Source organism: Perca flavescens, chromosome 24 (assembly GCF_004354835.1).
Source record: "Perca flavescens isolate YP-PL-M2 chromosome 24, PFLA_1.0, whole genome shotgun sequence".
NCBI lineage: Eukaryota > Metazoa > Chordata > Actinopteri > Perciformes > Percidae > Perca > Perca flavescens.
The window spans coordinates 8290818-8304786 of NC_041354.1; the positions used below are offsets into that span (position 1 = coordinate 8290818).

General features: G+C 41.7%; 1 protein-coding gene and 1 long non-coding RNA gene across 3 annotated transcripts in view; one reads left to right on the plus strand and one right to left on the minus strand.

Moving 5' to 3' along the window:
* The window catches only part of LOC114550886 (uncharacterized), a 161319-nt gene that overhangs the window by 112215 nt on the left and 35135 nt on the right, over positions 1–13969 (plus strand). The window lies entirely within an intron of this gene.
* The window catches only part of LOC114550883 (rho GTPase-activating protein 6), a 72216-nt gene that overhangs the window by 27051 nt on the left and 31196 nt on the right, over positions 1–13969 (minus strand). The window contains exon 1 of one of the 2 annotated variants that reach the window (XM_028571843.1): positions 11755–12133. The exons of the other annotated variant lie outside the window; for it this stretch is intronic. Coding sequence (XP_028427644.1) covers positions 11755–11796 — 42 coding nt within the window. The 5' untranslated portion in view covers positions 11797–12133. Of the gene's footprint in view, positions 1–11754; positions 12134–13969 lie in introns of those variants that run through there. 2 annotated transcript variants of the gene reach the window in all.

Genomic DNA, 13969 nt, shown 5'->3' on the forward strand with positions numbered 1-13969 from the left:
ATGAGTTGGCATTTTTTGAGGAAGTGGGGTTACACCTGCCATTTAAGATGAGACTTCTGACTGAACCATTTCAGAAGCACTTTGCTGAACTGGTGTTTTTGCCTGTGTGGGTTTTCTTAGGGTGTTTCAGTTTCCAACTTAAGTCCTAAGACATGCAGGTTAGATTAATTGGCGACTCAGAGATAAACTGCCCACAGGTTTATCTGTGTCAATGTGTCACCCCGCCTCTCATCGCCCCATGACCCTCAACGATAAGCGAGTAAAAGCTAACGGAGGGATGGATTCTTAACTTGATAAATGCAGAAGTTCTACTGTTTTATCTTAACAGTTTGTTGTCATATTTTCTGCATCTATGTAGCTCCAGAAACCTTCTACAGATCAGAGTGTGAGTGCATTTACTCAACACCTCGGCCTTTATTTGTCATGGATGTAAGTGTGTGCAAAGATTATATGTTGATCCTATTAGGTGAATAGTTAGTTTATTTTTCAGGCCAGTGGCAATAGCATGAGCTGACAAAAGTACAGCACATTCCCTTGGTTATTTTCTCTCTGTGCTTCTTCCACCGTATCCATTTAACACAGCGGGATCAGAGCAAGTCTCCGTAAGACTCTTTAGTTTCCACATGGGTGCCAGATCTCCCCCCCCCCCCAGTTAATCCTGTGAGGTAGTTAAAGAGCGGGGATTATAACCTGCTGGTCCGCGCTCCTCAGAATCCACATGATGTTGATAATGAAGATGACAGAGTTGAGACAGAGTCGTGGTCAATTTATGAGACACATGGCAGCGTTTACGCACAACTTAAATGCAGTGCGTGCGCACACACGAGCCACGCATACAGTCGCACACATGTTCAGAAGATTGCACATGTATGCTACACTGGAGAGAAAAAAGGCTAAAAACTTGTGCACAGCAAAGTTGCACATTTCATAGACTGTAAAGATCACAAGCTATTTGCATTCAGAAGATAACCGCCACCATGAAAGATGAATAAATAGCTCTTGTGAGTTTGACAATGTGCTGCCGTCACTGTGTCTGGTCGAAGCTGACCGTCGGGAAAACAGTCTTCTTGTTGCTGCTTTTCAATCTGTATTTTCTCTGTCTTTTCAGTGACAGGTGACATGGATTTGATCAATGTTTTCTAGTTTATTTTTGACCCCAAACCATTTAAAGGCCCCTTTTTTTACCCCAGGGCTCTTCCTGCAGCAGGAGGTGGAGTCTGGACTGACTTTGTAGCTTCCGATGGAGATTGAGTCTTCCATGACTGGACTGGAATGTATGACGGGGGCTGAGAAACAGATTTCAGCCCCTCGGGCTACTCATGTCTGAACAATTACAGAGCATGTTGTTTATGCTTCATACTTGTAAATGCATATCATGGGCTTGCATCTGGCCAAAGGCTTTTGACACACATCTTACATCTTATGTCTCTGTTTCTCCATGTCTTAAATCAATCTCCACAGAAAAGATCATATAGTTCATAGCTTCTTGCAGCATGAAACATTTTGTTGCACTGAGACCTAAAATCCAGGTGAAAATTGGCCCTTTTTTTAATAGAAATTCAGTTGTTTTTTTTTCAATAAAACTTTAAATAATATAATTAACTTTAAATATAATTGAGCCAATAGGACCATAAATTGATGATACTCAGCTGAATCACAAAGTGATGTAAATCATTCCAAAAAGAAAACACTGTATATAGGAGAAAACACTTCAAAAGTAATCAAATCAACATTGGCCTGGCTTCAGTCCAGGAAGTTTTAGCCAAGTGTGACTTCCTGGTGACCCACGCCACGCCCAAAACTGCCCAGCGATGCTTTGTTCTCTCTGGACAGTGGATGTGACACTGGATGGGTGTATGCGTGCATGTGTAACACAGGTCATAGTGGGGTCAGCTGGTCTATTATTGATTTCCTGACGGAAAGAAAATGAACACACAGCGCTCCAGTGCTGCTGGAATGCCCCAACACAGCAACCAACCTTCAAGTGACTGAAGTGTGTGTGTGTGTGTGTGTGTGTGTGTGTGTGTGTGTGTGTGTGTGTGTGTGTGTGTGTGTGTGTGTGTGTGTGTGTGTGTGTGTGTGTGCGTGCGTGCCAGTAAAGAATGCTATTAAGTGTTAACAATAATGACAAGGTGGAAAACACTTTAAACAGAGGCTGATACGTGCTAACGGGGTGTTTAATTAACATGTTAAACTACTTATCACCTTCCCACTGGCACTACTCCGTGAGAGCAATCACAACTCAAACAAAGTCTGTTTCTCACTGGGTCTGGTAAGTGTAGGTTTGATAGGTGGTGATAGTTGAGAAACTAGATCCTCAAAGCATTTACTGCAAGGTAATCACCACTGAAACATGATGACAACAAACTTGTCCAAAGTTTGCTAACAGTTCTTTGCTGACACTTTGACAAACCCTGTGTGAAAGTAAATGCCTGGAATTATCCCTTAAAATGAGGTGGTTTGGAACAGTTAAGGGATGTATGCAAATTATTTATCTGGGGAGGGGGGCTGAATCTTATATTTACGTCTAGGTTCTAACTAGTAATTGTGATGTAGAAAATAAAGCCTCGATGCAAATACATGATTGGTGTCCTCTGTACCTGAACCTTTATGGTCCAAGGTGCACACAAAACTATATTTTTTTTTTTTTTGAAATCTAGAAAGACAAATATGAAATTAAATTCTGGGGCAAGAAAAAAAACTAAAGACCCACCCCTGCTCTCCCAAAACAATTAGACAAACCCTTCTTTAAACTGTACTTGAAATTGGATTGTACATGGACTGGGATTGCCTCCACACGGCTCTCACCAGAGGCCTAGACACCATTTAGAGTCTGGGCCAGGAATGGCTGCACACGGCTTGCTCACATTCACAATGTTCATCCGTCCCAACCGGGACAGATATCCCGCTGAAACCCAGCCCAACCCAGGAAACGCACAGTGCAGGGCAGCGACGAGTTGAGTGCCCTAACGGGTCATTTTCACCAACTGCGTAACTTCTGTGGATCCGCTCCAGAGCGGCGGCGGAGTCATTAGGTTTCCATTAAAGTCAGCGTGTGTATTTCCACTGACTGCAGAACGGCTGCGTCCTGACTCCGTCCCAGCTCCGGCGGTGCGCAGCCCTCCGGAGCTGATACGCAGAGCCTCTATTTTTGCCGGACGCCGGGGAGCTCCGCAGCAATTCAGCACAATTCAGATAGTGCGGGACAGGAAGTCGAGCACAGAAACAAAATAAAACATCCGGTTAATTTTCAAAATAAAATACACCGTGCTCACGGCGGATCATATTTCCCTGCACTACACCTTGAAAACACAGCACAGAGTTGTTTCCTCTCTACTCCTCTGGATGGAAACAAACTTGTTGTTGGTTTTGTGGTTCTATTCTACGTGAATTCGCGAGATCTCGTGACTACAGCGGTCAGTCATGGCCGCAGCCGTTAGGCAACAAATCCGGACCCGGTGGGTACTGAAGGATGGCGGAGAACGCAGCTGACACGCAGCGGAGCCGGTCCGCAGCCGTTCCGCAGTTGGTGGAATTTCGGTGTAACATGCACACGCAGCCGGACCGGCAACCAAAACAAAGAACATAGAAGCTCAGATTACAACACACAACTTTATTCTTACTCCACTTTATCTTTACATAGTAAATACTTGTTTACTGCTATATTAATGTTCTGAATGTCAAGTACAGTCTGTTATTTCCCTGGATGGCTCTGAATCTGAATTAAAAATTATTTCTTAACTTTTTCTTAAGCAAGATGTTAGATCCGTTAGGCCGTTTTCCCTTGAGCTACTGCACTGACTTGAATTAAAAAAAAATAAAAAAAATCTGGCACAGGAGAGTTATATTGACACAAACCATTTTAGTATTTCCAGGAACTCCTTTTCACAGTTTTCATAAGAGCAGCAGAGTGGATTAGTTTGAAAAATAAACAATAACACGTCAGACGTACCGGCCTTGTTAAAATTTATTCAGAATAATATAAATCCATTAGTAAAACAAAATAAAAATCTTCCTTTGAACAAAACTAGTTGTATACGCCAACTATAAGTCAACACCCAAAGGACACAAATGATTCTGTTGAAACATTCCCATCTGTTTTTAGAAATAAACTAATAGTGCCTGGTATGACCACTGCAGCCACTTAGATCAAACTAGAAACACCTGTCTGAAATGTTGACATGGGACAAGGAGATGCTTCTTCATGTAACACATGTTGCTGACTTCCCTCAAGCCAGCATCAATTTGTCCTCCAAACTAAGTCCATCCTAATACCACCATACCATCTTCAGGGAGAGACAATGGCTGTCTTTCATAGCTTACAGTTCACTTTAATGTTCAAGGAAGAATTTGTGACCTGCCTATTAAAAGCTTTTCTGCAAACAAAACGTGCAAAAATTCACTTGATCAATTATTATAACACAATAACTCTTATGTAACGAGGTGATGGCACACGGCTGCATAAACGAGGGAAGATGCAGCCTTGCGGAAGTGAAACGCTGCAACCACAAACCCTGCGTGATGGATGGAGTTATTCATCCGCTCGTCCATCATTCAGCAGGTGCAGGTCCTCGCGTTTCCTGTTTACACACGCTCATCATTTTACGATAAACGTCTACCAGCCAGCCAGATGGTGATAAAGCACCCTGAAGCTTTTTCATTCATTTGTCTTTTATCGCTTCTGCCTATTTACTTTTTATTTAAATTTGTAGTCATATATTTTTGGTTCAAGAAGCAAAATGCTAAATGCCACTCCCATCTTTTTTAACAAGTGATGATAAATTATAAAAACAGTCAAATTTTGGCTATACTCCCAGTGAAATAACAAACGGAACGGAAAGGAGAGAAAGAGTGGACAAATATTAATAGACTGTAATGGACTGAAAGGTAAATAGTGTGTGTGCCATGATGAAATGGGTGTGGGTGTGTTTGCGCATGCACTGCCACAACAGTCTTGTTGATCCTCAAATTCCAGTGGCAGCCTTAAAGAGCAGCTAATCCAGTCTTAGTCAAAGGCCTCTTGAACCTGGGTCACACTTCTAGAGTTAAATGCATGGGCACACACATTAAATGGGTTTGTCCTGTGTGCAAATATGTGCATACTGGGCACATGAATGCACACACCCGCTGTCGGTATAAACAGTGCGTGGTGTCGCCAATAGACCAAATGTGTGTATCACAAATCATCTTATTCCTGGCATCATCTGTGTTATTCCTTGTTTGACTCGAAACATTTCCTTCATTCAGGCTCTTTGAGATGTCACCAGACTGGAATTTTGACTTCCACCTTGTGTGTCAGCTCTTATCGGTGTGGGTTTGATTCTATCTGTCCATCTGTCTCCATTGGTCTGTCTGTATGCTTTGCAATAAAATCACTAACTATCAATGGAGCGAGCATTTTCGGGCAGCTCACGTAGGCAGCTAATCTTTGACAGGCAGTGATGGCCCTCATGACTGAGTGACTGAGAATCAAAGTTCCATATGCTAATTTCCCCCTTGAGGCTTCATACAGTGCAACCAGAAGTAGGAAGTGGAGCCGCGTTGTAAACAAAATATGCTGGCTTTATTTAGACAAAAGTTTGACATTTTCACTTCTTTCCAAAGGGAAAAGTGATTACGGCTTATATATGTTTGGTTCATAATGATTACAATGTAACTTGCCTATTTTTAACCCATTCCATCCATTTCCATTCCAATAAAATATAATTATCAGGGGGTTTTAAGATTTAAGAACTTGATATTTGTCATTTCCTTGCTGGAACATTTCCCTCTTCATGAAAACCAAGCTAGGAAAACAAAGCTTTGCATTTTGGTCACAACAACTGTTCTAGGCATTTTTCATTATGTTGATTCCGTCCACCAAGGAAAAGAGTAGTGACATACATTATCATCGGGAAAAGGTGTATGGATGTTTCCGATGATGTTTGCACTTCTTTCTGAAGCAATGGCCATTGGTTTCATTTCTGTAATTGTGCAGAAACCGGAAAAAGGAAAATGATATTTCAGCAAATTAGCGAAGTAAGAGCTGAAGTAAAACCGCAACTTCCAGTTTGTTACCAAAAGTAAGGAAAATCTCATTCTACTTTCAAAATACTGCAAATTACTAAGAATCCATCCCTGGAACATAAGCTTGTTCTACAGTATGTTGTGCAGTTCATCCTATTGGTCATTTGACAGGGATGGCGCTGTAACAATGCAACATCTAATTTATTTAATGTCTCATGAATTCTTTATTTGATACAAATACATCCACTGTAAGCACTTGCCGACACTTGCGGGCATACCACGTGACCTGATGCTTTTTTGACTCGTTGACCCTTTGTGAAACTTTCCTGGAAATTCCTAACCCCTATTATATGGGATGGCTAAATGTAATTTGCTGCAGTCCCAAGACTGCAAGCATTGCTAGTCCTCATTAGACTGCTATGAGATGCCAATACGCGGATACAAAAATGTGTGGGCCGTGAGATGTATTCTGCTGAGATTTAACAGATTTGGCTAGTTTTGGCTTAGCTGTGTTGCTAAGGTCAGCCGGAGAGCAACAGCTGTCCGAGGTGTTTGAAATAAGAGCAGAGATTTTCTCCACTAGACAGCACAATCTGTTCTCATTATTTAGCATCTACTTCAGTTTTGTGTGCATGACATGTGCGTCTATGTCTGGCTGTGCAAACATCAGGGTGTATGAAGTAATGGATTACAAAAGTCTTCATACCCAGGATGGGAGACTTGATTAGTTCTGTCTTGATTCCAGTTCATTACGCCAGTTTGCAGCAAATCAGGAAGAACACTCTGTTGCAGTTCTTTAAAATTCCCAAACTATGAGGTAATACCTCTGCACTTGACACAGCAGCATGGTGATTGACATCATGCCCTCAAAGGCTTTTACACACACAGCCAGGAAACATGTCTGACCTTTTCTTGAACCTACTGAACAACTCCCTTAACTTTCCCCCGAAGAAAGAAACACCACTGGATGAAGTAATGAAGAAACGAGGGCAAGAGCTTCAGCTCTAAATCAAACTCCTTGAAACCTCACATATTTTGCTCAGGCCGAGAGAGAGACTCCTGCCTCTGGTAGCACATCTCCCTCGGCAAACAGTAGATCAGATCTTGCCAGAACTTTCTCTTCTGCGTTTCCTCCGCTCTGTTTTCCCCTCAGCCTTCGACCATCTCCATAAAAAGACAAGTCTTGGGGAGGACGGACTTCTCTTTCGCTGTTGATAATAAAACAAGTGCCTTCCCCCGACGGGGTCTAGAAAGAAAAACGAATGATGGACGGCGTTGTCCTGACGAGCCAGAAGTGACGTCTGTGGAACGTGGAGAGGCAGCTATAGACTTTGCCTTTTTCTGCCATGCTGGAACTGGGCTACACATGCCAGGTTAATGAATGTGTGTCACAAAACATGGCATGCGAGGTTAACAAAGCCCTACGTGCATTATGAAATGTATTGAGTATCTGTGTGCATTCCCATAAAGTGCACTCCTGCATACAAAATGTCTACACTCCGGCTAAGTTCTCCCTCTGGGTCAGAGTGTGCTTAGAAAAACTTGTGATCAATGTAAATAAACTCGCTGTGCTGATGACTAAGAAGCCGCATTGGATGGGTGAAGCCATCCGCCCACACATGCCCGATCAAAGCTGTTCATTACAGACACAAGAGCATCCAAGGATGGACATTCGTGACATTTCTCTTTTTTGATAACTCTTCAAAACAATAATGATTTATTCATGAATCCATTCTGTAAAAAACTTTCTATTTGCCATACGACTTAACCTTTGTCTGCCAGAGCTGTTTGTACTGGGAGTGGCAGCGAAGTACAACAAACACACATACTGCGTTAGAACCAGGTCACACATCAGCAGGTAAGGAGAACGAATAAAAAATGTTTGCTCTCAGCATTATTGAGTCAGAGAGGAAAAGCAGGTTGCGGGGATTTGAAGTTTCTGAAAACAATGGAAGTCCAATGTCATGAGAAGCAGCAAAGAGAAAAACAATTGAAGACAGGCGTGGAGGGGTGGGGGCGTTTGTCTAAACAGGTAGCTGCACTCTGGCTGACAAGGGTCCCTGGATGGCTAGAGGAAGACAGAGCATTCTCTGTTTGGTCAGTGATGAGCGACGGAATCCAAAAGACAAAGAGAGACAGAGCAACAGATGATAGTGCAGGAGGGTAATTAATCATTTCATCAATACTTCCTTTGTGTTGTTCTCTGTCTGCCTTCTAACCACAGCAGGGGCACGTCTCTAAATCCAGTCTGAGCTAATTGAAAAATCAATCGCAAATGTTTTAACACTGAGATCCCCTTGAACTGTTTCACCTGTAAATGCACGGCCCGCAAAAGGATGCAACAAAGCCTACTTGTACAAGTTGTAACGGTTCGCCAACACTTGAAAGCACAAAACCGGTGAAAAGGGTTTCAGGACAAAGACAATCATTATTTGACTATTGGCAAAAGCATCAGAGCTTGCTGGCTCCACTCCAGGATGAGCTCGCTTACATCAAACTCCTTGTGTTCGAAAGCTTCCTTGTTCGTCCATTTCTGTTATCATTATGTGACTTCCAGACAGCATTTTACTTGGCGCTGCACATGACTCACGACTCAACTTCAGTCAAGACCCCTAATCAGTCAGAGAAAACCATTGTTGCAAGTGTAAAATGTGTCCGTTTGGATAAACTGACAGTGCCCTGTGATAGTACATGACTTAGATCTGTTGCCTGACCTAACGTGATGAATCATAATCTGTTTAATAGTGAAATAATGCTGCTGAAGCTAAATCTATCTACTGGACTGAACAGTTTAGTTGATCAAATGATAGACAAGATTTGATTAATTTGTTCAATCGATTCAATTTCATGTTGCTGTGTGCCCAGACAAACTTGCCTGTTGTTATTTGGTACTGTTAGAAACACTGGTGTCCTGCTCCACTGCCTCCAAAGAAAAGTGCTAACAATTTTCTGTGTCTGCAAATGCTCGTTCCTTAACAGACATCTGCACGGATCGGATATGTTTTTCTTTCTTTCTGATAAACCATTATATTAGGAATGATTTGCTCCTCTTTTCATCACCTTAGCATGTGATGGATTGTGCTTACATTGGCTAAAGAAGTTGCCCGTGTATCATTCTTATAATCCTCGTAATATTGGAAAACATAACTCCTTCCAAGATGAGAGCAGAGTGATCCATCTAGAGTCATATGTTATCCCTGCTGGTATTCCATTAGTACAATGCTTTGACGCCATAAGCAAAATACATAACCCGTCACTACAAGTGGAACAAATGCACAGCCGCCCCCGAGAGGGGATTAAACGTTTAAGCACTGGCAACCACGTGGTGCTGTTACGCATCTCTTGCACTTTCTTTTTGGCTCTGTCTCGCCGTCTTCTCCATCGCTGTGTGTCTCCAGTCTGCTATCCTAGAATCTGAAATATTTATCTGCCCTGGCAGGAATGACCAAAAGCCTGCATTTGTTTAATCATCGGCGGACGAAGAGTGGCTTCAAGGGGCATAATCCACCATTAACATGAATGCAATTTTCTTTGGAACTGCTTTTTTGTCGGATTTTAACTGCATTCTTCTACCAAATCCAACTAAGTGTTGAGGATTAATGAGACCGCAATAAGCAGCCTGGCTGAAGGTGCACTAGCATGTGTGCCGCGCTGTCGGGACATAACTCTTATGCTTTTACCTGCTGTTTTTTGTTATAATGTGGTGGTTTAAGGTTTCGTGATGAAATATTTCATATATTTTAATCAATAGATGCTGCCAAAATGAATTTCTAACCTTATAAAGCATCCTAAAAATATATTCCCATCCATGACTTCTGTTAATACGCATTTTCCAATGCAAACTATATTGGCTTTTACAGTTATGGCAAAGACGAAGTGCAAACTCCAGATTTAATTTGCTAGATAACAAGATTTGTACTGCTTGCCCGTGAAATGTAGAGCATCAACAGAAACTTTTCAGACTTCAGCAGCCCACATACTCTAGTGTGTCCTCTCATATCAATCTGCTCAAAGAGCTGGGATACTGTCTATAATAGGTTCCTAATTCAATAATTTTGATCCAGACAAGCACTTTGAGCTGTCTGATTCCCTGCCATAATCACCAGAATGCTGACTAGCCATACCAATGACTTTGATAATTGATAAAGAGCTGGCAAGATTGATTAATTCATTAAAAAGAAAATGTAGCTATTAACAGTATATTCGTTGTTGAAGTCATATTTTTCAAGCAATAATACAAATAACTCCCTGGTTTTAGCACCTATAATGTGACTATTTGCTGTTTTTCTATGATATTAAACTGAATATCTTTGGGTTTTGGACCTTGGGAAATTTTTAGGGCTGCAACTAATGATTGTCATGTTGATCTACTGATCATTTTCTCCATTCATTGTTCAGTCTAAGAAATGTTAAAAGATGCTATAATCATATAGGTATTCTACATGGTGTGTCTTTTCACATTGTGTTTAAAATGTGTCAGTTTTGCTCTTTAGTCCAATCAGACCGCCCATTTTGAAGGCCATTGATTTTCCATCATGTATTTATTGGGTTCACAAAAGGAGACAAGTAACAGCCCAGATACGTACATCAAAGTTAATGTCTCTAGAAAGATGACATGCACTGTAGTGGATCAAGAACAATTTGGCGAGTGCACTGAAGCCTCATCAGCCTGTGTTGGATGAATTTTAGACACCGCTACTGTGGGCCATGTGGCAACGACTTTCACACCACACCAGCCACACTACAAAGCACAAATCTAGACCACAGCGTGCCACCAGCCGAGCCAAAGAAAATGGTATTGTTTTCCAATCAATGCTTGTAGCTTTATGAGGGCTTCCAGCCACAGAAACATTGCTTATAAAGAGGAGACAGACCACTAGAGCAGTCAGCAGAGGATTCCTCCCCACCAGAGAGGAGGAGGGGGGATGGAAACAGAAGGAGGGGGCCGAGGAGAGAGGGCAGATGATAAAACACTAGCATGTTTAAATCGGTGTCCACGACACAAACCAACTCAATTCCCACATTCGAATAAACCTGTTCTGCAATCTGCCAAATATGAGCTCCAAAATGCTGAGTTTCATTTTGAAGGTGCAGTTCTCATCAGAGCCCTTGTCGGTCGGTCCTCAAGGCCTTGACCCATATCTGTGTGTTTTGCCCTCATGTGGCCACCGAGCTTTGAGGTGTAGAGTGTCAAACAAAACCTGTGGCTGTAGCAGCAGTCTGCTGCAGGCTTCTGTGTCTTCACTGCTTTCAGAGCAAGAGTCTCCTCTTCACACCAGGAAACGTGGGGTCCTGTGTGCCTGTATATGTTAAAACTCTAACCACCACATGTCACTTAAAACGTTCCATCACAGGAAGTGTTTGCATGTTGAGCCTCCCCCCCCTTTCTCTGCTCAGTTTCATATTTCTGCTTTCCGTCACTGACATTCTACAGCGAAATACGTTTTTGTTTTGTCAGATTTATATATATTGCATATCTTAAAATGCATGCAAGTTTGTTGACTAAAATACAGAAAACAAATTCTACAATGGTACTTTTTATGCACAATATCAGTAAGACAGAGAGATGCTGTAAATTTGATATGCAAAATTGTCCTCAAGTCATGCAGGAAATAAACATCTGTTTCCCTCAGTTCCTCACACACACGCACACACTAGACGTGCACGCGCGTCCGCGACAACAGAAGATGCAAGCCCTCAAGCCGCGTTCATTATAATGAATTTATGGCCAATAAACTGAGTACTTACAAGATAGGAATTTTGCCTTTCGAAGAACACGGAGTCTCCCATGGTCCCGAAAAAAGTATCCACATATAGTAAACACCCAAAAATGGAGATGCAACAAATGATATCCCGTTAGAAAATAAGTCCAAAAGAAAGTGTGTGTGCGCCGGAGCGGAGCGTAGAAAAGGGTCTCCGCGAATCACTTGTCTTCTCCTTCTTCTGCATTCAAGACAAACAAAGTCCTTGGGCTTCTTGTTCACTGCAAGTCATTGCAGCTTTTAAGAGTTGATGTCATGTCTTTACACCAGTCAGACGCGCGTGTCAGAAAACCATCTGTGCCAGGAAGGACACCATAGCGCGTAATGCGTAACGGATCCATACCGCGCGCTCCGTGGACTCTGGTGAAGACAGATGCTGAACCAAGCGAGTAGAGGCAGAGGGAGCCCTGTCAGTGTGAGTTGGAGCTTCCGGTAAAGATTTTCAAAATATAATCGGCTTTGGCCAGGGTTGTATTTTTAACAAAAATACCAGAAATAGGATGGCAACTGCGTGTAGCATATTACTGAAACAAATATCTTGAGACAGACGAGTTTATAAATCATCTTCAGCATTAATAAAAATAAATTCTAGAACATAATTAAAATGACAAGAGTTACAGTGCTTGTTTTAGAAAAGGTGTTTAATAATTGGAATTATTTAGAGATTTGAGTCACAAAAGGTCACTTTTGACCATGATACAAATGTGGCCAACATTAGCCATGCCATAGCTAATACTCTTGATTGAATACTTTCAATCCAAAACACCTGTTTGTTCACCTCAGTCCTACTTGTATGCATATATCATGCATTTATGGCATTTTAGCTATTATATTGAGGTATTTGACACTGAAAAATTTAGAGAGACAGAGCGGGGGGCACAGGAGGAGGTCTAGCAGTGGAAGAAGCTTTTGATTATCAGCAGCAGGGCTGCTCAAATGTTTTCATGTCAGGGACCCACAAATGGAGCTCCACAGTTGATAAGATTTGACTCTGGAGGGCGCCCGGATAGCTCAGTTGGTAGAGCGGGCGCCCATATATAGAGGTTTACTCCTCGACGCAGCGTGCCCGGGTTCGACTCCGCGCGGCCCTTTGCTGCATGTCATTCCCCCTCTCTCTCACTTTCATTTCTTCAGCTGTCCTATCCATAAAGGCTTAAAATTATCTCTTAAAAAAAAAAAAGGGAGATTTTAGTTTTTTTGATAGTTATTCGTAAATAACTATACCTGTTTTTGCTGTAGGTAAGAAGGAAATAACGTTGATAATTACACATTGAATTCATTACATCACATGTCATTTAGCTGACGCTTTTATCCAAAGCGACTTCCAATTAAGTGCTTTAAAACCCCGAAGAATATGTTTAGCCTTCGGCGGAAGATTCGTAGGCTTTCGGCCATCCTGATGTCAATAGGGAGGAATTCCATGTGGTATCTCAAATTAATTTATTAAGACAAAAAAAATTGAATTACAATCTAATGCTGCCATATAAATTATGCAGATTTTAAGTCTTTTTTTTTTTTTTTTTTTTTTTATAACTGAATCTCCTGTGAGAAGAGCAATTTCTGCCATCCTCGCTGGAAATATGCAGAAATGCATCATACTCCCTTATCTTAGCTTGTGGAAAGTTGATATTTTGGAGATAAAAGGTTTGTTCCTTGTGACAAATAGCTTGCTGTAGGCCACATTAGAGTAGCAAATAAATCACAGCGTAGAGAATTTACTGGACAAACCACAGAACCAAGACTGTGATTGCTTGCTTCCATTGTAAAAATCAATGGTAATTTTAATTGGAGCCTTCCCCTTTTGAAATATGGTCTTATAAGAGCGACCACGAAAGGCCAGTCCACCACTGGAAGACTCTAAACAGGAGGGGGAGGCTTGTCTGGGTTTGTGTAATGTGGAACCAGCATTGAGCAATCTGTGCCTAAAGACCGTGCTTGCATCGTAGCTAGTGAAAAAAACAGAAGCATCCAAAACAAATAGAGCACAACCCGTTTTTATCGAGGACAAAATAGTTGAAGAATATGAGCTGACCTCATACACACACACACTTACTGAGAGTTAATAAAAAACATTTGCTTTGCAGGAGTGGGTTTATCGAGGACACAAACACAACCACATTCTTTTCTCAATTTTTTATAAACAGTACGTATGAATGAGTGAGTGGGTTAATGAGTGAGAGACACTGAATTCCTCTCTGCTT